The sequence below is a fragment of the Fonsecaea pedrosoi genome (assembly GCF_000835455.1).
Source record: "Fonsecaea pedrosoi CBS 271.37 unplaced genomic scaffold supercont1.7, whole genome shotgun sequence".
Taxonomy (NCBI): domain Eukaryota; kingdom Fungi; phylum Ascomycota; class Eurotiomycetes; order Chaetothyriales; family Herpotrichiellaceae; genus Fonsecaea; species Fonsecaea pedrosoi.
In genome coordinates this window covers 238,543-259,776 of record NW_013550609.1, presented here as the reverse complement: position 1 = coordinate 259,776, position 21,234 = coordinate 238,543, and the positions used below count along the sequence as shown (strand labels likewise).

The window sequence follows — 21,234 nt, the reverse complement described above, 5'->3', positions numbered from 1 at the left end:
CGGCAAGTACCTCCTAACCCCAAGAAACATGAAATCTGAAACATCGAACCATACCAAGAACAATCTTGAGGGAAGAAAAAAACTGATGAGGGAATCAAGTCACGAGGTACATATCTCGGTATTCGTACGGGAGTACTACTTTAGTGTGCTAGGCACACTAAGTGACCCAAAGGTAACTAGGTATGTATTAAACGTGTTCTATTTATATCTTGACGAGTCGGCCGCTAGCATACATATGTACAGACTGGGTACCTTGGTGCCTAGCTAGTATGTAGGTAGGTGCTTGTCTCCTCGCATCACCGAGTTTGAGGGAGAGGGAGAAAGGAGGGAGAACTCGGTATTGTGTAAGCGACATTGACAAACTACTTGTGCCTCGTTAGTTTCGCCTTGCAGTAATTTTAGTTTCCGTGTGGTGGCTGCCTATCATCTCGAAAAGTCAAACCTGGTAAAATGAGCACGACGCGATCACTGTTTGATAGGTGGGAGAGGGAGAGAAAGAGGAAAAAAAAAGACAAAGAAAGAGAGGGGCCATTGTTCGTCAAAGGTGGAATACCAAGGTACAATCATGTATCGACATATCTACGGCCACCAAAAATAACACCCCATCATTTCCGATGTTGTGGTAGACGGATCGCCTGTCTCACATACACGTGTCATGAAACAGGGCCCGACATCGCGCGCTCTTGACAATGTTCAGCGTGGTGCCTTTGACCGACTCGTAGTCGGTCTCGTTGCCGGCTTCGCCGTCCCCGTCGCCCACGTCGACGGGCGACACGTACCCGCGGTCCTTGGGCGGCTCGTAGTGGTGCATCAGCTGCGGGTTCACCACCAGGCACCGCAGCTCGTTGGACCGGCAGCGGTGCGACAGCGCCACGTCAAAGGCCTCGTCGGCCCCCTGCGCGAGCAGCGACAGAATCTTCTGCGCTGACTGCTTGGTCACCCCGTATCCGAACGAGCAGACGGTCATGGTCGAGATGTGGATGTGCCTGTGGCCCTCGGGCACGTTCTCCTTGAGGAACTTGGTCGACCAGCTCACGTACCGCTTGGTCGCAATCCGCGTTTTGTCGGCGTACGTCAGGCCCGGGGCCACCCAGTCGTCGATGGCCGAGCCGCAGTGACCCAGCCAGAGTACGTCCCAGTCCCTGCCGTACGGCGCCGTGTCGTTCTCCGGCACCTGCGTGTAGTTGCGGATGTTGTCCGAAACCAACTGCACCTGCCACTTGAGCCGGACGTCCCAGTCGACGTCGTCCTCGACAATAAAAGCAGTCTCGAACCCCGCCGCGATGATGTACTTCAGCAAGTCGAGGTGGGCGACCCAGGCTGTGGCCGAGCCATGCTTGGGTGTAGTGGCCCCCGAGCCGACCCCGATCTCCTCAAACGCATGGACGAGCTCTTCGGGATTGTGTGGTTGTGTTGGAATGGTGAATTCGAGACCCGTGAGGTTGGCTGCCGCTTGCAGCCCGCGCGTGCGCCAGCTCGGTTTCGATGAGAGCGCCAACAACTTTTCGAACTGTAGCCGACCATTAGCCAGGAGAAATCTAGACAGCATGCCCCCAGGGTCCTCACTCCGAGTGTCTTATTTGCCGCAGCCTGCCTAGGCGTCACGACGGGAGGCGTGAAGAGATGCCCTATCTGGACCTGGCTCGAGTATCTGGTTGGGAGGAGAACAAAGAGGAAGATGATGGCGAGGGCCGCCGCCAGGATACGAGGTCGGTCTGTACCAAAGACTCGTAACCTGCCCAACTGTTGAAGCATTGTACCAACCTGAATGCATAGTGTACTTTGAAGAAAAGAGGCAGCAAGCCACACCCACCGGCATATTTGTCCAAACCGCGATGGCAGAACACCTTATGGGTTCGTTTCAAGGGTATCCATACAATCGCCTTGGTTGATGATAGACGAACATGTAACCCTCTGCCCTGGTCGTGGAGAGTCGCCTGATAGCAACCCCCCCACTATCCATCACACTGGCTCCGGGGAGGGGCGGAGTGAGACAGAGTAGTCTGGAATGTCCAGCCCAAGTATGTTTCAGATCTCATCGGAAGAATCAAAAAAGACAGAATGCGCTAAACGTCGACTCGCGGCCAAGGGTAGAGGCCCCCAACACTGATCGCGTGCAGGTCAATCAAGAGACGTCCAGGTCTGCTCGATATACAAGTGCACGGGAGCAATGCCGTTTACCCTCGTACGAGAATGTCGTTTTCAGAGGGTTTGACATTTCTGCAGGGATGGCACATCTGCTAGGGTAATTTCGGCTGGGCCACGCGCCCTACTCCGATGTTTAAATCGTACTTGGGCAACCTAATGCCGTAGTGGGTCATGTTGGTTCAGGAGTGCTCGTAAAATTATTCTAAGCCAATCGAACGTCTTTTGTCGCGACTTGCTCTGCAATCTGGACAGATTTAGCACAGAGGGAAAACGGATCTGCGGCCGAGGTTGGCGCAATCTTCGGAAAATACATGGTTCAACGGCCTTGGTCGTTAGGGGCCTTGGCCCGGGTCAAATGGAAGAGACTTGATATATGGAAGGCGAGGGGATGTTCTTGAGAGAAAGTGTTTGTGTGGAGTGTAACCTGGCCCGACGCCTCCTTGATCCCTATCCTTACTCGGGTGTAATAGCATGCACGACACCATCTCTCGCTTCAAACCTTTTTGACTGTTGGAGCCTGGGCCGTCTGAACGATAACTCTGCATGTGTGGTTAGCTGCGTGATGCAATTGACATTATCAGTATCACGACATGGTGACTACCCCCGACTATAAGTATATGGATGGAATGGGAATACTCACAGTCTATCGCAAGCAGGTGTCAGGGACTGCTGCGGACCAAGTTCTTGTCGGACGCCCGGACTGGGGACAGTGTCTCGTACATACATCTCCTCCCCAACCAACGACCGCCTTCAACCGCTCATAGTTCCAGAATTATCTTTCCACTTGCTCATTTCTTGGGTTGGACCTTGCACTCGGTCAGACATCGAACAAGATACCTCAACGATCTCTTAAGCGGTTTCGCAACTCACATGCTGCCCTGGATTCGAGGGCTGGGTACTTCCCGGCTGAGTCGGCGCGGGTGGTTTGAATTTCTCGGCTCTTCACGATCTTTGTCAGTATGCTGCACGTATAAGGGGCTATGGACAGGTATATCTCGAGTCATAACCATCTCGAAAGAGCTTCTGCGTGATATAGTGAGTGGGTGGTGGCGAAACCTACTCCTTCCGGCGAATATACTCGTCTTCCAGCGCCTTCTCGCGCTCCTTGAATTTAGGCAGGCCCTCCATTTCCGACTTTCGGTATTGTAGTGATACTAAGTGGTTTTCAGACTGGCGGTATCGATCAGTTCGTTGATGAATGAAGACAGGAGGATCTTCAACTCGTGAAGGATGAAGGCCACCAAGGCTGCCATTTTGTGACGTCAAAGTGTCAGGGTCCCGTTCCTACCACCCCCAGAAAGTAATAAAAGTGGGTAGTGTCCTAAAGTGGCAATTCCCATGCTGGTTGTGGACAGCCGTAGCTTCGGATAATCAATATTGCGAACCGACTTACTGTACTTGTAGTATACGTCCATATTAACTCGAGAGTATTCTATTCTTAGGTATAATGTCGTCCCTATCCTTATCAAGGAAACCAGCTATATTTATCCTGGCGGCCGCCTCGTCGCTCTTGAGTGACCACTCGGTGGGTAGCTTTCGTTGACTCTCTCGCCAACGGCCGTTCCTGTACGAGGTAATAGTCCTCAAACAGGAGGACACCCTTTCGTTATGAGATACTGATCAAGGCGACCTCCATATGAACAAACTCCTCTTTCCTCATACTGCTATCAGATCACATGCTCCTCGCCTTTCCTTCCTCGTCACCACCTCCTATGCCTTATTGACTGGGGAAAGGTACTCCTTTCGAAGTGTGGGTCATCAAGTAAATGCTGTGAACACGACTGTTCTACAGATATCCGCGAGTGGGTGTTTGACCCAGTACCGGACGAGCGTGACAAACATCCCTGATCAGCTCGAGGAGAACCGAGGCACAGCAGACAGCACCGAAATACCACCTGTGAAAGACGCACCTGAGCTTAAACTCGATCGATCAGCAGTCCGTCCGTTTGATCGAAAAGTCCCTAGCACGCCCACCTCTCATAAGCCAAAAGAAGAAGAAGAAGAGGAGGAGGAGGAGGAGGAGGAGGAGGAGGAGGAGGAGGAGGATCAGCCTGAACGCTTTGACCAAACAGTTGGAGGCTTTTGCTGAACATTGTGACCCTTTGGTACCGCTACTACTCCAGACCCCATGGAGCCCCCAAAACCACCTTGACATCTCCAACACGGTTGATGATATTCTCTTCAAAGTCCTTCTCCACGTCCGGCCAATGGACGATGGATTTGATTGGGCAGAGCTTGCGGAAGAGATTAGTCGTGGCAACACTATAGAATTACCACGAGTCTTCACAGTGTCGGGCACTTTGACTCCAGGCTCAGTTCTTCCAGGCCTCCTTGAGGGTGAACCGGTGCAGCCCGATGCCATCAATCTTGTGCTGAAATTGGCACACAGTCATGCGTTCTACATCGGCAGATGCATATATGGCCTGGAAAGTCATGCCACAGCTGTCGTTTTCTCCGGAGAATATGCATCCGGAAACCAGGTAACTCGAGAACCTGGAGAGAGACAGCGTGTACTTTGTCCCTTGCCTTTTCGACGTCCCCAACAAAGTAGGACAGTGGTTCCTACTTGTGATCGACCCGTTGTTCAACAAAGCTACGCTCTTCGACTGGCACCATACAAGTGAAGCCTGTGCACAAATTGAATCATTCTTACAGAGGAAGTTGGGACCCGAGCCTCTGATCCACGAGCTTCGACTTCGAGGATGCGGTACGTCGAAAGAGTCATGTTGACATTCGTAGCTGGTGCATTCCGCCCGGAAAGAATTCTTCATAGAGAATGAAACCATTGATCCCAAGGGGTCTCTTCGCCTTTGCGGTGTTCTACTGCGCCTTGTCCCTTGTACAACTTATCTGGGCCCTTTTCATTGGCAAAATTCCTATTCTGCGAGGAGAGCCAAACCTCCCTTTGCCCGGCTGCCACACCTACAAAAAGTACGAGCAACCAGGAGCGCCAATCTCGAATTCAGCTCGTGCAAACTAGAAGAGGAAGCACCAGATCACGAAGATGATTCGAGATTATGATAGATCCTGGCGTCACTTTGTTTTTGCCGGTTTCATTTGGTCCAAAGGCCCGCTTCGAATCCCTGGCGAAGCACCAGTGCCCGTGAGAATCAAATCTTCCTCAGCAGTTGTGCAAGCTTCAATGAAGAAATCATACCCCCTATAATTTGGCGAACAGGAGACAGTGATAGGTCGGGAGCACAAACGATATTCCCTCCATTGATTGCGCGACCGGGCGCTTTTTGTTGGACAGTTGCATAGATAGCTGAGTATGTATAATCCAGCGGAAGAGGGTTCAGGTCCACACGGAATATTCCCGCTTTGCCTAAATCACGGAGTACCGAGTAATTAAGCTTGGCCTCACTAGCTAATACCGAAGGTCGTGTTGACATGAGTAGCCGAACTGTCTTTCCCCTGGGTTGTCGTCGGTTACCCAGCCTCGTTGCACTGAACATTAATACCAGCATCAAGTACCTACCGGAGGCATTGTTATTCACGTACCCGAGTATTGATGACGACAAAGGGCCTTTTTACCTTGCAGTACCGGGGCGGGTGGGTTTGCTTGAGCCATTCACCGACGAAATTCTTTTGTCCACCGCACCGGCCCTGCCAGGATAAGGGCTTGGAGTTTTAGGTGAAGACAATAAATTATTTTCAAGACTTGCCCGTCGCTATTCAGCGATTCTGCTTGTCGACTCACAAAAAGCCTGATTCATGGACGGGGAAGAAGAGAAATTGGGTCTCTACTTTCAAGGTTTTGCATCACTGGTGAATGTTGTGATCGTTGCTCATTGATTAATGCCCGGTTAACCGAAACATGAAAGCCTGATGTGCCGAAGCCGTATAGCCTTCTTTCTCCCCCCCCTCCCGGAAAGTCGAATTGGTTCAGCAACATCGCAGAGCCTTACCAGACTCAAGAGATGATCCACATGTAACTCCAATGTTGATCTGCCCACAAAAACACCGTCAGCTTGAGCAATGGGGCAGGTACAAATACTCTGGGCCAAACCCCGCGTTTCGGTCGGTGTACTCGGTACTCCAGGTTTACGATTCTAGAGAGAGAGAGAACTCGTGTTCTTACTTTGACTACGGCCAGGTGCAATTTCGACGAAATCTTTTCTTCCAAAGCACATCATGACGAGAGATTGGTTCAAGCCAGGTCGGCCAATCCAGCTTGCCATTACCTATACATGTCTGTCGGCATTTGTACTGTACGTTTGAGGCCAGGGCTGGTGCCTATCCCCCATTGTCGTCAAAAGCAAAAACAGCTGACCAGGTCCGTGCAGTTTTGGTTGGGATCAGGGTGTCTTTGGCGGCTTGATCACAAACCCGGATTTCCTTGACATTTTCCATCATCCTGGGCCCGGATTCCTCGGCATCATCGTTTCTATCTACAATGTCGGTTGCTTTCTCGGGTGTGCCATCAACTTCTTCATCGGTGCTCGATTTGGTCGTCGTCATGCGATTTGGGCAGCAATGTTCTGCATAGCTCTTGGAGCCGTCATTCAGGATTCGGCCTATTCGGTGCCCCAAATGATGGTCGGGCGGATCATCACCGGGCTTGGAGTTGGTATCGACACGTCCACAGTCCCAATGTATCAGTCAGAGCTGTGCAAAAGAGAACATCGAGGCCGACTCGTCACTTCCGAAGTGCTCTTTACTGCCGTCGGGGTGTCGATGGCCTATTTCTTCGACTATGGAATGAGTTTCACCAGTGGACCGATCGCGTGGCGACTGCCAATTGCTCTTCAGATCCCCATGGCAGCCAGTGTTGCTCTTTTGGTGGTGGGCCTGCCAGAAACGCCCAGATGGCTGATCCAACAAGGTCGGACCGAAGAAGGTGTGGCTGTCCTGTGCAAAGTCTGGAATACCGTACCAGACGATCCTGTGGTTGAGACCGAGAAGCGAGACATTCTCCAAGCCATTGAGTTGGAGGAGGCAGAGCCTTTTAAATGGGTTCGCATCTTCAAGCGAGATCCGGTCCAGACTGGATGGCGCGTGTTTCTCGCCTGTTTGGTCTTGTTCATGAACCAGGTCGGTCTTCCGAGACAGTCATGTTGTGACCGTGACAATGCTAACCAGACACACAGTGGGCGGGGATCAACGTCATTGTCTTCTATTCGGCGACCGTGCTCGAAGTCAATGTCGGACTCAATCGTAATACTGCCATTGTTGTGGGTGGCTGTCTGAATCTAGCGTTTGCGGTGGGATCATTGGTTCCAGCTCTCGGAGCTGATCGTCTCGGGCGAAAGAAGCCTATGATGTTTGGCGCCATCGGAATGGGTCTTTCTATGATGGTGGTGGCCATCCTGCTCTCCTACAGTGGAACGGACAAAGGGAAGGCAACGGCCAACGTTTCCATTGCGTTTTTCATCACCGTGAGTTATGGGCTCAGGCTGTCCATCCTGATTAGACTAACCGCTGCTTGAACAGTACATGCTCTCATTCGGGGCCAGCTTGAACGCTATACCTTGGTGTTACAGTACCGAGATCCTCCCACTGCGCCTTCGCGCTCAAGGAACCGCATTAGCTGTCTTCAACAACTGGATCTGGGTGGGTTGATCCCCATGAGCGAATTCGTGCTTTCCTCCTCCCCCCCAAAAGAAACATACTAATCTGGTCAAAGGTTTTTGTGATTGTCCAAATCACGCCAACTCTGGTCCACAATATCACTTGGAAGACTTATCTGGTCTTCATGGCATTCGTAAGTCTCGTCCCTTTATTCAAAGTGGCCTCGGATCCGACGGCTGACAACGAGAACAAGAACTTTGCCTTCGTGCCCATGATCTACTTTTGGTTCCCTGAAACCAAGGGCCTGGGACTAGAAGAAATTGACTACATCTTTTTGAAGTCCGATCGCCTTCCAGAGCAACAACGAGAGCAGGTTTCGGAACAGACGGTGAACGCCGAGCCACACGGCAAACCTCGTTCAACTGAGATCGAAACTCGAGAGAAGACGAGTTTCTAAAGCGAATGAGGCACCAACTAGCTGGCGAAGTAGAGAGAAAGATGACACGGCAAAGATGTTCAAGTTGGGGGCTGCCGTGATATCCGACTGCGCAACTGAGCTCCTGGGGATCATTGAAATCCCCGCTTGGCTGCACAGTTTGATAATAGACAATGACAGGTGCAAGTGCGGAGAACTCGCATAAGTGTCTGCGGAGCACGAAGGCACTTGCATCAACCGGCAGGGCTTGCGGGCAGTGCGGGTTCAAGACCGTTGGCTCGGATGGAACCTGCAGTCTGACCCCCTGTTTATCCCCCTGCATATCGGCTATAGAAACGTCCCAGCTTCGAGCTTCGAGGACACTGTGAAGTAGAAGTATGTAGCCGGGGCTCTTGCACTCCAACACTGTACTAAAAACGTTTCAAGAAAGACTTGTAAGGTTGATTGGTTACGTACCATTGTAGCGTCGTCTGGCAACAAATGGCCAGCCGGCTACCATCCCAGGGCGAGCGTACCCAAGACTTTGTCAAACCATGGATGAAGTGCAGCAAGCTGGTTGCTCACCCTTTCGGACCAGAATGGAATGAACTCTGGAGTTGGCTCTGGGTTGAGAACCACCAAAGAGAAAGCAATCTCGTGTACATAAGAGCAGCGAATAACCGAACGAGGCGGGCGATGCACACGGCCAGTGGGCGTTAGCCTAAGACCTCATGGATTTGGTGCCATGACTCTCGGACTGGATAAACCACGCCGCCTCTGCTGAGCTTCTCTCGAAGTGTGAGAGGCACTGGTCCATTGATTGTCCCAGTTCAAAAGTCTTCACACTTCTTTCTCTACTATCCCGAGACATGATGGCAGCTCCCGGCATCGCAGTCCAAGGCAAAACTGCAACAGATGCCTACCTGCACTGCGACGTGACCAGCCTCTTCAGCCTCCAAGATCGCGTGGTAGTCATCACCGGCGGTGCCAGAGGCATTGGCTTGACACTGGCATTTGCGGTGGCCGAGGCTGGCGGTCTAGTCGCGTTGGTTGATGCATCGCCCGCGCCGCATGAGCATTTTGAGATTCTCAAGCAGAGAGCTGCCAGAGTCACATATTACCAGTCAGTCTTCCCGCCACCTCGTCTTACCTGGGCCACATGTCAGAAAAAGGCCCAAGGGGCATAGTCAACGAGACTGATATCCAAGTTTCTTCCCTCTCCCAGATCGGATGTCACCGACTACGAACGTCTGAAGAGCACCTTCGACGCCATCGTCCAAGACTATCACCGCATAGACGGAATGTAAGCACCCAATATTGAAAGCCGGAGCTACTCCCGATTGCTGTCCTTCTTTCACGACCACAAAGAGAGGCAAAAAACTCACCCTGGCTGAACAAACAGTATCACCGCGGCGGGCATCTGCCCTGATCAGCCGTTCCTGGATCGGTCTCCGGCAAGTGTCAAGCGGACATTCGAAATCAACGTCTTGGGCACCTACTACGCCGTCCAACTGGCGGTGCGGCACATGACCTCGCAACGACCCCTCGATTCGAGCTCTCCGACCTCTGTGCATCCTCCGGCAGCCGGCTCAGTGGTTATGATCGCCAGCATCGCTGCTCACCAAGCCTCCAAGCTCCAGTACACGTCAGACTACTGTGCCTCCAAAGGGGCGGTGCTAGCACTGTGTCGCCAGCTCAGCGTCGAATTGGCCACCACGGGAGTCCGCGTCAACTGCATCTCCCCAGGCTATGTCATGACTGACATGACGCTGGACATCAGCGCCACGAGGCCTGGGTTGGCCGAAGTCTTTGTCTCGGAGCCGCCCATGAAGCGGATGGCTGACCGCACGGAACTCAAGGGTGCTGCTGTCTACTTGCTCAGTTCTGCTAGTAGCTATATGACGGGCGGTGAGCTGTTGATCACCGGCGGAATGCATGCTGGGAGGAACTGAACCTGGACGATGGGAGGAAGCTATTTACTGCACAACCAGTTCTGGGGGGTAAGAGTGGACTTGACCGCCTCCAAGCAGTGCAGGAGGATGGCGGGAATGCAACTACGGACATTGTTCCTGTGGTGGGTAGAAGAAAAAGTACAAAAAGAACCCTCCATCTTTGGCTGTCCCTCTCACTGCACTGCCCGGCTGCCTGCCCGCCCGGTTGTATATGAATGTCTATTTCCTTCAAACGCCCAAATTTCCCAAAGTGACGTTCTTCATCACCTGGAACTCGGCCAGGCCGTACTTGCTGCCCTCCTTCCCCAAGCCGCTTTCTTTGATACCTCCGAAGGGCGCCTCTGCGGCGCTGATCTTGCCCGTGTTGACGCCCACCATGCCGACTTCGAGGGCGAGGGCGACCTTCCAAACCTTGCGCAGGTCGTTGGCGAAGAAGTAGCCCGCGAGGCCAAACTCGGTGTCGTTGGCCATGGCAATGACCTCGTCCACCGTGTCAAACATGATGACGGGCGCCAGCGGGCCGAACGTCTCGTCCTTTGCCACCAGCATCGACTGGGTGACGCCGGTCAGCAGTGCCGGTTCGATGAAATAACCCTTGCCATTGGTACTGTTCTCGTCTGGCACCCGGCCGCCAACGATCAGCTGGGCCCCCTTGCTGACGGCGTCGTCGATGTGTGCGCGGACCTTGGCCACCCCAGCCCGGTTGACGAGCGGCCCGTGCGTGACCGAAGGGTCCAGACCCGATCCGATGTTGAAGCTGCGCATGCGCTCCAGCAGCGACTCCACGAACCGGTCGTGGATGCCCCGTTGCACTTAGATCCTGTTGGCGCAGACGCAAGTTTGACCCGAGCAGCGGAACTTGCATACCAGGACACCATCAACCGCCTGACCGAGGTCGGCATCGTCAAAGACAATGTACGGCGCGTTGCCGCCCAGTTCCATCGACACCTTTTTCATCGTTCCGGCCGCCGCTGCCGTGATCAGTTTACCGACCGGAGTGGAGCCGGTGAAGGAGATCTTCTTCACGATCGGGTTGGTGTAGAGCTCGGTGGTGGCAGATCGGTCTCTTGTCGGCACCACCTGGATCACGTTGGGCGGCAGACCGGCTTGCTGTGCGAGGTAAGTCAGGGCCAGGGTGCACAGAGGTGTTTCGGAGGGTGGCTTGATGACCACCGTGCAGCCTGCGGCGATGGCAGGTCCGAGTTTTCGCGTGATCATGGCGATGGGAAAGTTCCAGGGCGCGATGATGCCGCAGACACCAATGGGTTGGCGGACCACCAGGTTGGTACTTTGAGCATGCTGGGAAGGAATCACGTCGCCGTAGGAGCGGATGGCTTCCTCTGCGAACCAGCTGATGAATGAGGCACCATACTCGACTTCTCCCGCAGCCTCTGGCAGGGTTTTGCCGTTCTCCATGGTCAGAATGACGGCGAGGTCGTCGGCGTGGGAGCGGACCAATGCCGCCCATTTGTGCAACATCTTGGAGCGGGCATGTTCGCTCGTGAGCCGGAATTCCTTGAAAGCTGCTTCAGCGTGGTTGATTGCTGCCTTGAAATCTTGGGCCCCGAGATCGGCCACGTTGGCAATCACTTTGTCTGTCGCAGGGTCGTAGACGGGGAATGTCTTCGTCCCACTGACCCATTGGCCTCCAATGAAGCCCTGCTCGTGGATGAGGGACGGATCAGAAATGGCTTCTTTGATGGTCGCCGGATGCGAGAATGGGCGTCTGTCGTCACCCATCGTGGATTTTGCTGTGTCGATACTGGCTCCCTCACGCAGGATTCGAGGAGGGACTATTTTGTTTTCTATCATTCTAAACTATCCAGTCTTCTTTGTTATAACCTTGCAGTCCCTCGGTTCTCCCATGTCAGATTCCGGCTTCCCACAGTGAGCCGAGAACCTGTTCAGTGGACGCTAACTGGTAGCTACAGCATGGAAGTCATGCGCACCAATCCTAGCTACGACGGTGATCCCTTTCTCTAGTCTGGCCTCTCGCGGAAGGCTGTCACTGAGCAGAGAGCCGGGGGCCATGATGATAGAGAAGTGGATCCCGGCCCCAAGCCAAAGTTGGATAGAATGAACGGTAATAACGCAGTGGCTCCAACTTGAGCGGTATCTTATACGACAGCCAGCCTACATGTATATGGGATATCGGGATCGCCGCCGTGAGATGAAATTCCCGCCAGGACAAATGTGGTGCACACGCCGAGATTTGTTCTGTCGTTTAAAGGTGAAGGTGCTTTGCGGATTCCCCTTTTTCCCGTGCTCACTTCACTGGCTGTCTTGGAATATCTCAACCCCGAGCACCATAGCAAGTTTTAATTCGGCTATGTGGCCTCCCGGGTGCAACTGTTAGAGGATTGCTATCTATTCAACCAAAACCATGACTTCGGAACAACAATACACCTTTCCTGTGTTTGAAGAGTTGCCAGCGGTTCCCGGCACTCCACAAGGATGTGTTTGGGGCATGTACGACAGAGATGGCAAGGAAGACGAAGTCGGCGGTGAGGCAGATGAGGGCACTTCGACCAGAAGCACAGGGGAATAGCGAACTGACCAAGACGATAGCAATCAATCTGCTGACGCCCGAGGTTGTCCGTGCCGCGAGCCTCGAGATCAAGACCGGTCGCCACGTCCAACTGGATTGGGCTTTGGAAAATCTCGAATTCCCGGGCTTCGGCCGGAAACCCTTTGAGCAGAAGGTCATCGACCTCTCCAAAAGCCTGGGCGCCTACGGGTTTGACGACGAGATCCACATAAACACGCAGAGCGGCTCGCAATGGGACAGCTTGAAGCATGTACGTGTCTGACGGAACGGCAAAAAGGGGGGTTTTCGGACGATCTGTCCTGCCTGGTGGTGCGATGGCGCGAAACTTGCTGATGTTCATATCCAGCACGCGTATCAACCGGGAAAAGTCTTTTATAACGGGTTGACTTTTGAGGATGCTCTTAGGTCCAACACCAACGGCATTCACAGTGAGTCCCGGACGCTGGCAAGCCCCAAATAACTGCCCGGCGCGCTCTGATGGTCGGAACAGACTGGTGCGAACGCGGCGGCATCGTCGGGCGCGGCATCCTCATCGACATGGTTGGTTAAGCTGCTTCCACACCTCACTCGTCGTCCTGAACTGATCCGTTACAGGTTCGGTTCTACGAAAAGCGAGATGGCGAAGCTCCAAATGCATGGGAACGATTTGAAATCCCCGTGGCCGATCTAAAAGCCGCTTTGGCCGACCAAGGGACGATACCGAAACAGGGAGATTTGCTCATGGTTCGATCAGGCTACGTTCGCCAGCACGATCGCGCTTCCACAGAGGAGCGCAGGCTGGGGACCTTTGGCACCGACAAGAAAGCCATCGGGGTGGCCAACAACGAAGAGATGGTCAAATGGTTGTATAGCCAGCACTTTTCCGCCCACATTGGGGACACGGTCGCATTCGAGGCCTGGCCACCCCCACACCTGGGCCAATGGATCATCCACGAATGGTCCCTGGTCTGGTGGGGAGCCCCCATTGGCGAGCTTTGGAATCTCGAGGGTCTGGCTGCCGAGTGCGAGAGGCAGCAGCGTTGGACTTTCTTCGTGACCAGCGCACCATTGAACGTCAAAGGTGGTGTTGGGAGTCCGCCAGGAGCGATAGCTATATTTTAGCCAGTATAACTGTACAGACTTGAAACTACCAATAACGCCGTCAAAGAATAATGTTCCCTTGGCCATGGCGCGCAACGAGGCTCTGTCAAGGGCCTTCGCAAGGCTGATTGATCTATGAGGCTGGCCCCTGCTTTTCCTTGTTCGGTTTTAAATCTCCCTTGCTTAATTAGTGCATGTAAGCTCTTGGCTGCCTGAGTTCACTAATTAATATGGGAGAAACCCGAATACAGCCGAAGCTCGGGGGAAAGTTGCACGGGAAAATAAATGGCTGGTCATAACCTCCGTGCCCCGTCGTGGTTCCATGGAAAGTTGGGTCATATAGCCGGGTGTATTAGAAGCCGTATTTTCAGGTCTACGCCGCGCATTGTAGCTGGTCCCCCAGGATCATGGGCCTATGCATATTTAAGAGTCTGAGGCATAGTGCACAGCCACAGCAGAGCAACACACCAGTATTACAGCTAGGACAGCCAACCCACAGGGAGAGCTCACCACTCGTCTAAACCACGAACATGTCAGAAGAAGCCGTAAGTCGAGTTCCTGCAGAACCCATGCCTTGTCCTCATCCGGCTCCAAAGATCTGGCGAGACAAGGACCCAAGGCTGCGATGAGTGTATTTTAACGAGGTTTCCATCCTTCTAGACGACTTGGAATCGCCCGCTCAACCATGTGGCAGTATCGGTGCCCGATGTCCAGGCCGTGGTAGACTGGTACAGCACCCACCTCGGGTTCCGACTTCTCGGCAAGATCGCACACATCAAACGGTCGACGGATCCGGACGCCGCCATATTTGCCATCTACCCGTCGAGCCTGAACGAAGTCAAGCTGGCGTACATGTCGACCGGGAATGGCGTCGGGTTTGAGGTGTTTGAATTCGTGGACCCCAAGCCGGTCGCGGCGAAGCGCGAATTCCAGTATGAGCGCGCCGGCTTCTTCCATGTCTGTGTCACCGATCCCGACCCGGACGCCCTGGCGGACAGGGTCATCGGCGCCGGTGGTAAGAGGGTTGGCCAGACTGTCGATCCCGGTAACGTCGGCGTCAAGTGTCTTTACTTGGCCGATCCGTGGGGAAATATCGTCGAGGTCTTGTCGGTCAGCTTCGAGTGGTTGGCGTGCAGGACGGCCTTTTAGTAGATTAGAAGCTGGATGGACGATTTGAACGCATACTCTGTAATCATGTCTTCTCCGAGAGGAAGGGGGTGTCCAACAGGTTCACTATAGCCGATTTGCCGGGGTTCCATTCTGTATGTTCATCATAAGAGCGTGATATCAGGCGTCTCCCTGGCTACTAAGAGATTCAGGTACCATAGAGAGAGGTTCTTGTCGGCGAAATACTGGTCTCGGTTCGCCCTCTTCACGGCTCTTTAGGGTTGACCTGGTGCCCAGCTGTAGATATACTGCCCCGTATCCAAGCCCTGCTAGCCCAAGCTCCTACGGTTCATTGCTCCTCCTCGCACTCGCCCTCCGGCGTCATATATTCATTATTAAATATTTTCCTTTGTGGGAGAGTTGAGGTTCACAAACGCATCGAGGCGTGTCCTTCCCTGCAAAAGAAAGCTCTGCTGTGTTGTCCAGTCCGTGGGAAAGGAGAAATCTAGTTTGAAAACCTGATCGATACGACAAAGAGTTGGTGGGAGGCAAAAAAGGAAAAAAAAATGCTGCAGCAAAATGGAGAGGCTCCTGCTTCCTTCGACTACCCAGTATGCAAGAAGACTGTCACGTTGAACAACGGTATATTGGCACTCTTTCCTGCTCCCTATCACGGTGCCGAATCTTGAGCAAGAATGCCTATGCTGACCTCGCGGGCCATCCCTCGTCGCAGGAATGGAATGTCCATTGGTCGGCTTGGGCACATGGCAGGGTAAGCAAGTCGACTACATGCCCCTCGCGCAAATTCACACAAGATGGTCTGACTTGACTTGTTTTTTCGCTCCTTATCCAGGCCAATACGGCACCTTGGCGGCGCAGCAACTCGAGGACAGCATCATCCACGCCTTGCACCACGGGTACCGGCTGATTGACACGGCGCAATACTACGGCGTGGAAAAGGTCGTAGGCTCTGCGATTCGCAAGTCCGGGGTGCCCCGGTCGTCGATCATTGTCATTACCAAGTTCTGGTCGCATTGGCACCATGATCCGGCTGCGGCGCTGCGCCAGTCCCTCGCCGACCTCGACATTGACTACATCGACATCTTCATGATGCACTGGCCGACCCTCATGCTGAAGGAGGGCGTTCCAGAGCCGTGGGGTACGAAGCCCGATTTTATCGACACGTGGATCATGATGGAGGACCTGCTCTTGGACGAGTCGCTGGGCCTGAAAGACCAGGTCAGGGGCTTGGGAGTCAGCAATTTCACTCGAAAGCTACTCGAGCCCTTGCTGGAGCGGTGTAGGCTCAAGCCACTGGTCAACGAGGTCGAGTTGCATGCCATGAATCCGAATCTAAAGCTTGTGCCGTGGTGTCAGAAGAACGGAATCCAGGTCATTAGCTGGAGGTGAGTTCTTTGATCGGTTCGCCGTCTCCAGTGAGCAGGGCATGCATGCCAGCTCGTCCCACAGCAGTGGTTAAGTTGATCGGTTTTCTGGATGCACTAACAATTTCGCGAGTGGTCGCCTTTGTTCCTAACCTTGCCTCGTCGTTTCGCCTGTTCTACCACGAAGATGGGAAAAGAGACTGACCAAGAGTCCGACCTTTCTTACAGCACCCTGGGATCCGAACGAGTCAACGAACGGAATCAGATTCTAACACATCCGCTCTTTACAAACATTGCCTCCAAGCACGCCTGCTCCGTCGGCGTTGTCTCCCTTTCTTGGGCAGTACAGCGGGGTGTTATTGTCATTCCGAAGTCGTCGTCGCTGAAGCGCATCGAGGATAACATCAAACTGGTTGAGCTCACCAAGGAAGAAATGGAGGAGCTCAACAACGCCGAGAAGACGGTCGGCCGCATGAGGCTAAGTGACACGATTCCAGGGATCCAATACAAGATGCCGGATGGGCGAGACACCATTCTAGGGTGGACGAAAGTAGAATTTGGGTGGGAAGATGAGAAGGGCGAGTGGTTGTGCTGAGCCGAAGAAGGGAATCATGGAATTGAACATGTTTGAGGAGGAAAACAGAGGAAACAGAGGAACGGACACAGAGAGAGAAACACTGTCGGGCCTCCAGACCTGGAGGCTTGCTGTGTGTCTTGAATCGCTAAACGTTCACGCTCATGGATGCAAAGTAGGAAGAACTCCCAAGGTACGTTTCGTGCGTGTTATTGGCTTCTCAAGATAGAAACGATGTTGGCTCTGTGGTCCCAAAGTAATTGGTGAACATGGCATAGTCTGTCGACGACGGAAACGTCTCCCCACCCTGCGACATGTCGAAGAAACCCAGAGTCGGGTGGTTCTGCCAGCTAACATAAGCGTTGATTCCGTCCAGGTCCATGCCGTTTCCTATGTAAGGGGCCCCATTTCCAGACGCGTTACTATTCCGGTGATCGCCTTCGTTCGACTCTATATCTTGATTTCTATTTCCGATCAAGTTGTCAAATAGCTTGGAGATCCAGGGCGCAGGGTCCCACGCTTCGTAAATGTCGTGCCAGACCATCTGACAGCTATTCAGAGCCTGAAACCCGAGTTGAGACACCAGAGGCTGCGGGCTCTTCATTTGGGTATAGAAGACGGCTTGTGCGAGGAAGAGACCTTGGAAGACCTCGTGCGGCATGACAAGAGATTCATTTTTACGTGTAAACGTGCAAGCCAGGGACGAGATGCGCTGGGCAGCCACCTCGGTAATTGGGCGCGAGGGGGAACCTCCGCCTAGGGATCCGTTGCCGCTGGTCGTGGACGTCGCTCCTGTTGCGGACCGGCACAAGTGACTGAGGATCAAGTGGTGGTCGTAGAGTATGGCGAGACAAGTAGCAAACGGATTCGAAGCCTTGTCATTCTCCGAGCAGCGTAACGTGGGCGGAAGCGCATTATGCCAATCTTGTAAGGTGTCGTGGAGATTGGCCATTCGAGCCTGGGCGCGATTAGGATCGAATCTCGTCGAAATGATCTCTCTCAGGAGGAGAGATAGCTTGGACATATGAATCTGATACAGACCGCAGACGTCGCGGAGAGGATGGTTGACAAAATCCGGGCTTTGAACGTCATACTCGAAGTCTTCGACCGTCAGCATCTCGGTGTCGGAGTGGTCGGTGTTGATGCGGAAGGGCCGGCCGACGAGGGTGCCACATGAAGCATCTCGAATGACCAGAATCCACCAGAGTCTTTTCAGGAGACTCCGGTCATGAGGGTGCATGTTTGCCCCTGCAGTGGATCGGTGAATACCTAGGGCTTCTGCAACCGTGACCCCGGTAGAGATCCAACTATAAAAATTCCAGTAATTGTTCGGTCCTCCACCCCAGCACGTCAGGACAATGACGCTCTGTAGGATAGTGATCTTGTTGGATTCGTAGCCGGTGTCAAACAACGCCTTGGCCTTTCGATAATACGAGACTCTGGCTTGCTTTCGTCCCGTAAACCCAGCACGATGCAAGATGGCGAGGGGACAGAAAGTTGCCGAGATGAAACACAGCGCATGCAGTAGAATCCACGGAACCTTCTTGGCTTTATATTGTTGAAGAAACTCTTGCCGATTGACCACCGGATAGATAGGCCATACTCGGTCCAGAAAATTTGCGATCAAAGCATCGAGAATTTCCTGAGAGGGAGCGACAAAGGCATCTTTGGCTTGAAGAAAGGCGATATCCTCTGGGAGCATATGTGAGGGGTGATTTTCACTCGTAGGTTCAGCCCTCGCCTGGTCTTCTGTGAGCGGTGGCCCAGCATGATGGAGGCGCGGTCGTCCCCCTTCTTTGAACTCCTCGAGCACCATGGCCAATGGAAAGGATTCTCCCAGGTAGGTGATCGAACATTTGTCTATCGTGTCCTTTTGGTCCCGTCGTCGTCCGTCCAGAAAATGGTCGAACATGGCAGCCCAAGAGATTTCGCGATAAGACTTCGCGCTGGTCTCCGAGAATGCTGCTTCTGGAGAGGCCAGGTCTGTGCTGGAAGTAGTGGATGCCGATACTGGGAAACCATTTGGGACAGTGGCGGGAGGTTGACTGTCGACACGGACGCTCTGAACTGCTTGTTGGAGGAGCGGCGACCCGTCTACAGGAGTCGGGTCACTCAGGGGACGAGGTGCTGTCGCTTCTGATACCGCGGGCGTGGCGATGCCGTCGGCGCTTGTGTCAGCATCAACCCCAACAGAGGCTGCCGTGGGCTCTGATACAGCGGGATTTGGCTTGGTCCTTTTGCGAGAATGCGTTCCTCGCCTAGACTGTATCAGGACACATTCCTCGCTGTTGCTCTGTCGACATTTGGAGCAAGGAGTTCCGCACTCAAAGGCGTCACACTTGATTCTTTTCTGATTACAGCGTTTGCATGCTTTGACAGCACGCGTACGGTTTGAAGGCGCATGTTCCGAGCTGCCAGGGCGCATCGTGGGTGGTGACTTGAACTGATGACTTTCGGGTCATCTGGTCGCGCCAAGGAGGAGGGAGAGAGGTGTGAATAGGCGACGACAATGGTGTCTCAGTTTCGCGGTGTCTGGAGCGTGAAGTGATCAGTGAATGTGGACAAATTTGAGGAGCAGACTTGAATTCGATGGAGATTGTACAGGCTGGGCGGAAGAACGAGAGCCCGAGTTTTTCCTCGCCTCCGCCTGGAGTGGCTCTCGAGCCTCCTTCCTGCATATTAGCGGTGCCTAGCACGCCTACCGCGGGGATGATGGAGGGGCAATTAGGGGCCACTTGGGGAACTCATTAGGGCGATAACACCCGTTATAACTAACCCCCACTTGCCCTCGGCGGGTGCTCAGCAAAGGGCCACGTGCGAAGTATCAGCTCCTTGACCATTCACCTCCTCCCATGTAGCCGGTATGGGACTTGATTCCCGGCCACAGCACTCTGCTCCGATTTCTGGTCATTCATCCAGCATGGCCATTGTTGAAGCTTTTCCTTCCCACTATATATTGTTCCTGTTCCACGACCTGCTCGAAAGATTTTCAGTGCAGCCATGGCGACCGCCACCATGACCACCAAAACGCATCCTGCGCTGCGCATCCATGCCCGCGAGAAGCTCCAGCTTGATAACATTCCTTCTTTGTAAGCTGCTAGCGACACTCCTCCGAGGCATTTCAAGACAAGTTGGCGAGCTAATCACTACCTAGACCTTGCGGACCCAATGAAGTTCGACTCAAGATTGCCTACTGTGGGATTTGCGGCTCAGACATTCATGAATATCAGGCACTCCCGATCTTTGCTCCGCCACCTGGTGGCAAGCATCATGCTACGGGAGTTGAACTTCCCGTGGTCATGGGCCACGAAATGTCGGGCACTGTGACAGAGGTTGGATCAGCAGTCCGAAACCTGGAGCTCGGCCAAAACGTGGCGGTCTGTCCCTCGTTGGACGATCGATCCTACAATGAGCCCCCGTGCTCATCTTGTCGCAGGGGCAAGGTCAATATCTGCAAGCGCTTTGCCACCTATGGCCTGAGTGCCTGGGGAGGAGGGTTCTCGACTGAGATCGTGGTCAAGGACTTCAATTGCTTCCCTCTTCCAAGTTCGGTGTCACTAAAAGTGGGTGCCCTGACCGAGCCTCTCGCTGTCGCCTGGCACAGCATTCGGACATCGGGATTCCAGAAAGGTCAGACGGCACTCATTCTTGGCGCAGGTCCCATCGGGCTTGCCATTTTGCTCTTACTCAAAGTCTGGGACGCCAGTAAGGTGGTCGTGACAGAAGTCACGGAAGCGAGACAGCTACAAGCACAAAAGTTCGGTGCTGACCTGGTTATCAATCCTCTACAAAAGCCCGCAGGCGGCTCAAGCGAGGCACCTCCAGATCCCGTGGTGGATGCCATCCGGACCTTCTCTGAAGACGGTGTTGACGTTGCCTTTGACGCAACTGGCCTCCAATCGACCTTGGACACGGCACTGGCAGCCACGCGACCCGGAGGGACTATTTTCAACGTCGCGATACACGAGAAACCGCTATCCTTGAACCTAAACGACATTGGATTTCTTGAGAAACGCCTCCTTGGGGGAATCTGCTATACTAAGGAAGACTATGAACAAGTGATCAACGCGATGGAGTCTGGGAAGATTCCATTTGAGCAGATGATTACTTCAGTTGTGCCTCTGACAAATGCAATCGAGGGCGGTTTCATGGAGCTTATCCGGAACAAAGCGAAGCATGTCAAGATCTTGATCCAGCCAGAGGAAGACTAGACTTATCACCGACTCCCCGCCATTGACAACATGACTTCAGTGTAGAGAGTTGCCCATTAGTCTATCGAGCACGCAATATGACAACCATCTGATTAGCCAGTCCAGGTTCTCGGGGGGTAAATCTCCACACCTTGACGGTTACTCGCCCGCCACTGCAACACAACCAGACGAAGTTGTCTTGCCGAAGGCCAAAATCATAAAGGCGAGGCGGCGTTTTGCCGGGGAAGCATATAGCCGACAGTTCCCGCGCATTGAATGCAGATTGGGTGAGTGTAAGGCTGAGAGCAGCGGTGGACGGAACGG

The 21,234-nt window shown here is 53.5% G+C and overlaps 9 protein-coding genes across 9 annotated transcripts; 6 read left to right on the top strand and 3 right to left on the bottom strand.

The window, feature by feature from the left end:
• Window positions 1-640: 640 nt before the first annotated feature.
• On the bottom strand, window positions 641-1,549 carry Z517_10161 (uncharacterized protein; the record flags this gene model as incomplete). Its single annotated transcript, XM_013423774.1, has 1 exon — window positions 641-1,549. One exon carries the CDS (start codon window positions 1,547-1,549, stop codon window positions 641-643), a length of 909 nt encoding a protein of 302 aa, XP_013279228.1.
• A 4,733-nt stretch (window positions 1,550-6,282) lies between these two features.
• Z517_10160 (uncharacterized protein) lies at window positions 6,283-8,116 on the top strand (the record flags this gene model as incomplete). The annotated part of the gene is made up of 6 exons (XM_013423773.1): window positions 6,283-6,359; window positions 6,435-7,182; window positions 7,239-7,526; window positions 7,582-7,701; window positions 7,775-7,852; window positions 7,913-8,116. The coding sequence occupies 6 exons, from the start codon at window positions 6,283-6,285 to the stop codon at window positions 8,114-8,116; spliced, it is 1,515 nt and encodes a 504-aa protein (XP_013279227.1).
• An 830-nt stretch (window positions 8,117-8,946) lies between these two features.
• Window positions 8,947-10,026, top strand: Z517_10159 (uncharacterized protein; the record flags this gene model as incomplete). Its single annotated transcript, XM_013423772.1, has 3 exons — window positions 8,947-9,197; window positions 9,300-9,377; window positions 9,477-10,026. The coding sequence occupies 3 exons, from the start codon at window positions 8,947-8,949 to the stop codon at window positions 10,024-10,026; spliced, it is 879 nt and encodes a 292-aa protein (XP_013279226.1).
• A 228-nt stretch (window positions 10,027-10,254) lies between these two features.
• Z517_10158 (uncharacterized protein) lies at window positions 10,255-11,766 on the bottom strand (the record flags this gene model as incomplete). The annotated part of the gene is made up of 2 exons (XM_013423771.1): window positions 10,255-10,838; window positions 10,917-11,766. The coding sequence occupies 2 exons, from the start codon at window positions 11,764-11,766 to the stop codon at window positions 10,255-10,257; spliced, it is 1,434 nt and encodes a 477-aa protein (XP_013279225.1).
• A 643-nt stretch (window positions 11,767-12,409) lies between these two features.
• Z517_10157 (uncharacterized protein) lies at window positions 12,410-13,675 on the top strand (the record flags this gene model as incomplete). The annotated part of the gene is made up of 5 exons (XM_013423770.1): window positions 12,410-12,530; window positions 12,595-12,824; window positions 12,921-13,002; window positions 13,065-13,114; window positions 13,169-13,675. The coding sequence occupies 5 exons, from the start codon at window positions 12,410-12,412 to the stop codon at window positions 13,673-13,675; spliced, it is 990 nt and encodes a 329-aa protein (XP_013279224.1).
• Window positions 13,676-14,184: 509 nt separating this feature from the next.
• On the top strand, window positions 14,185-14,803 carry Z517_10156 (uncharacterized protein; the record flags this gene model as incomplete). Its single annotated transcript, XM_013423769.1, has 2 exons — window positions 14,185-14,199; window positions 14,315-14,803. 2 exons carry the CDS (start codon window positions 14,185-14,187, stop codon window positions 14,801-14,803), a joined length of 504 nt encoding a protein of 167 aa, XP_013279223.1.
• Window positions 14,804-15,496: 693 nt separating this feature from the next.
• On the top strand, window positions 15,497-16,741 carry Z517_10155 (uncharacterized protein; the record flags this gene model as incomplete). Its single annotated transcript, XM_013423768.1, has 3 exons — window positions 15,497-15,533; window positions 15,615-16,167; window positions 16,375-16,741. 3 exons carry the CDS (start codon window positions 15,497-15,499, stop codon window positions 16,739-16,741), a joined length of 957 nt encoding a protein of 318 aa, XP_013279222.1.
• Window positions 16,742-16,940: 199 nt separating this feature from the next.
• On the bottom strand, window positions 16,941-19,145 carry Z517_10154 (uncharacterized protein; the record flags this gene model as incomplete). Its single annotated transcript, XM_013423767.1, has 1 exon — window positions 16,941-19,145. One exon carries the CDS (start codon window positions 19,143-19,145, stop codon window positions 16,941-16,943), a length of 2,205 nt encoding a protein of 734 aa, XP_013279221.1.
• Window positions 19,146-19,735: 590 nt separating this feature from the next.
• Z517_10153 (chlorophyll synthesis pathway protein BchC) lies at window positions 19,736-20,931 on the top strand (the record flags this gene model as incomplete). The annotated part of the gene is made up of 2 exons (XM_013423766.1): window positions 19,736-19,809; window positions 19,875-20,931. The coding sequence occupies 2 exons, from the start codon at window positions 19,736-19,738 to the stop codon at window positions 20,929-20,931; spliced, it is 1,131 nt and encodes a 376-aa protein (XP_013279220.1).
• Window positions 20,932-21,234: the final 303 nt, after the last annotated feature.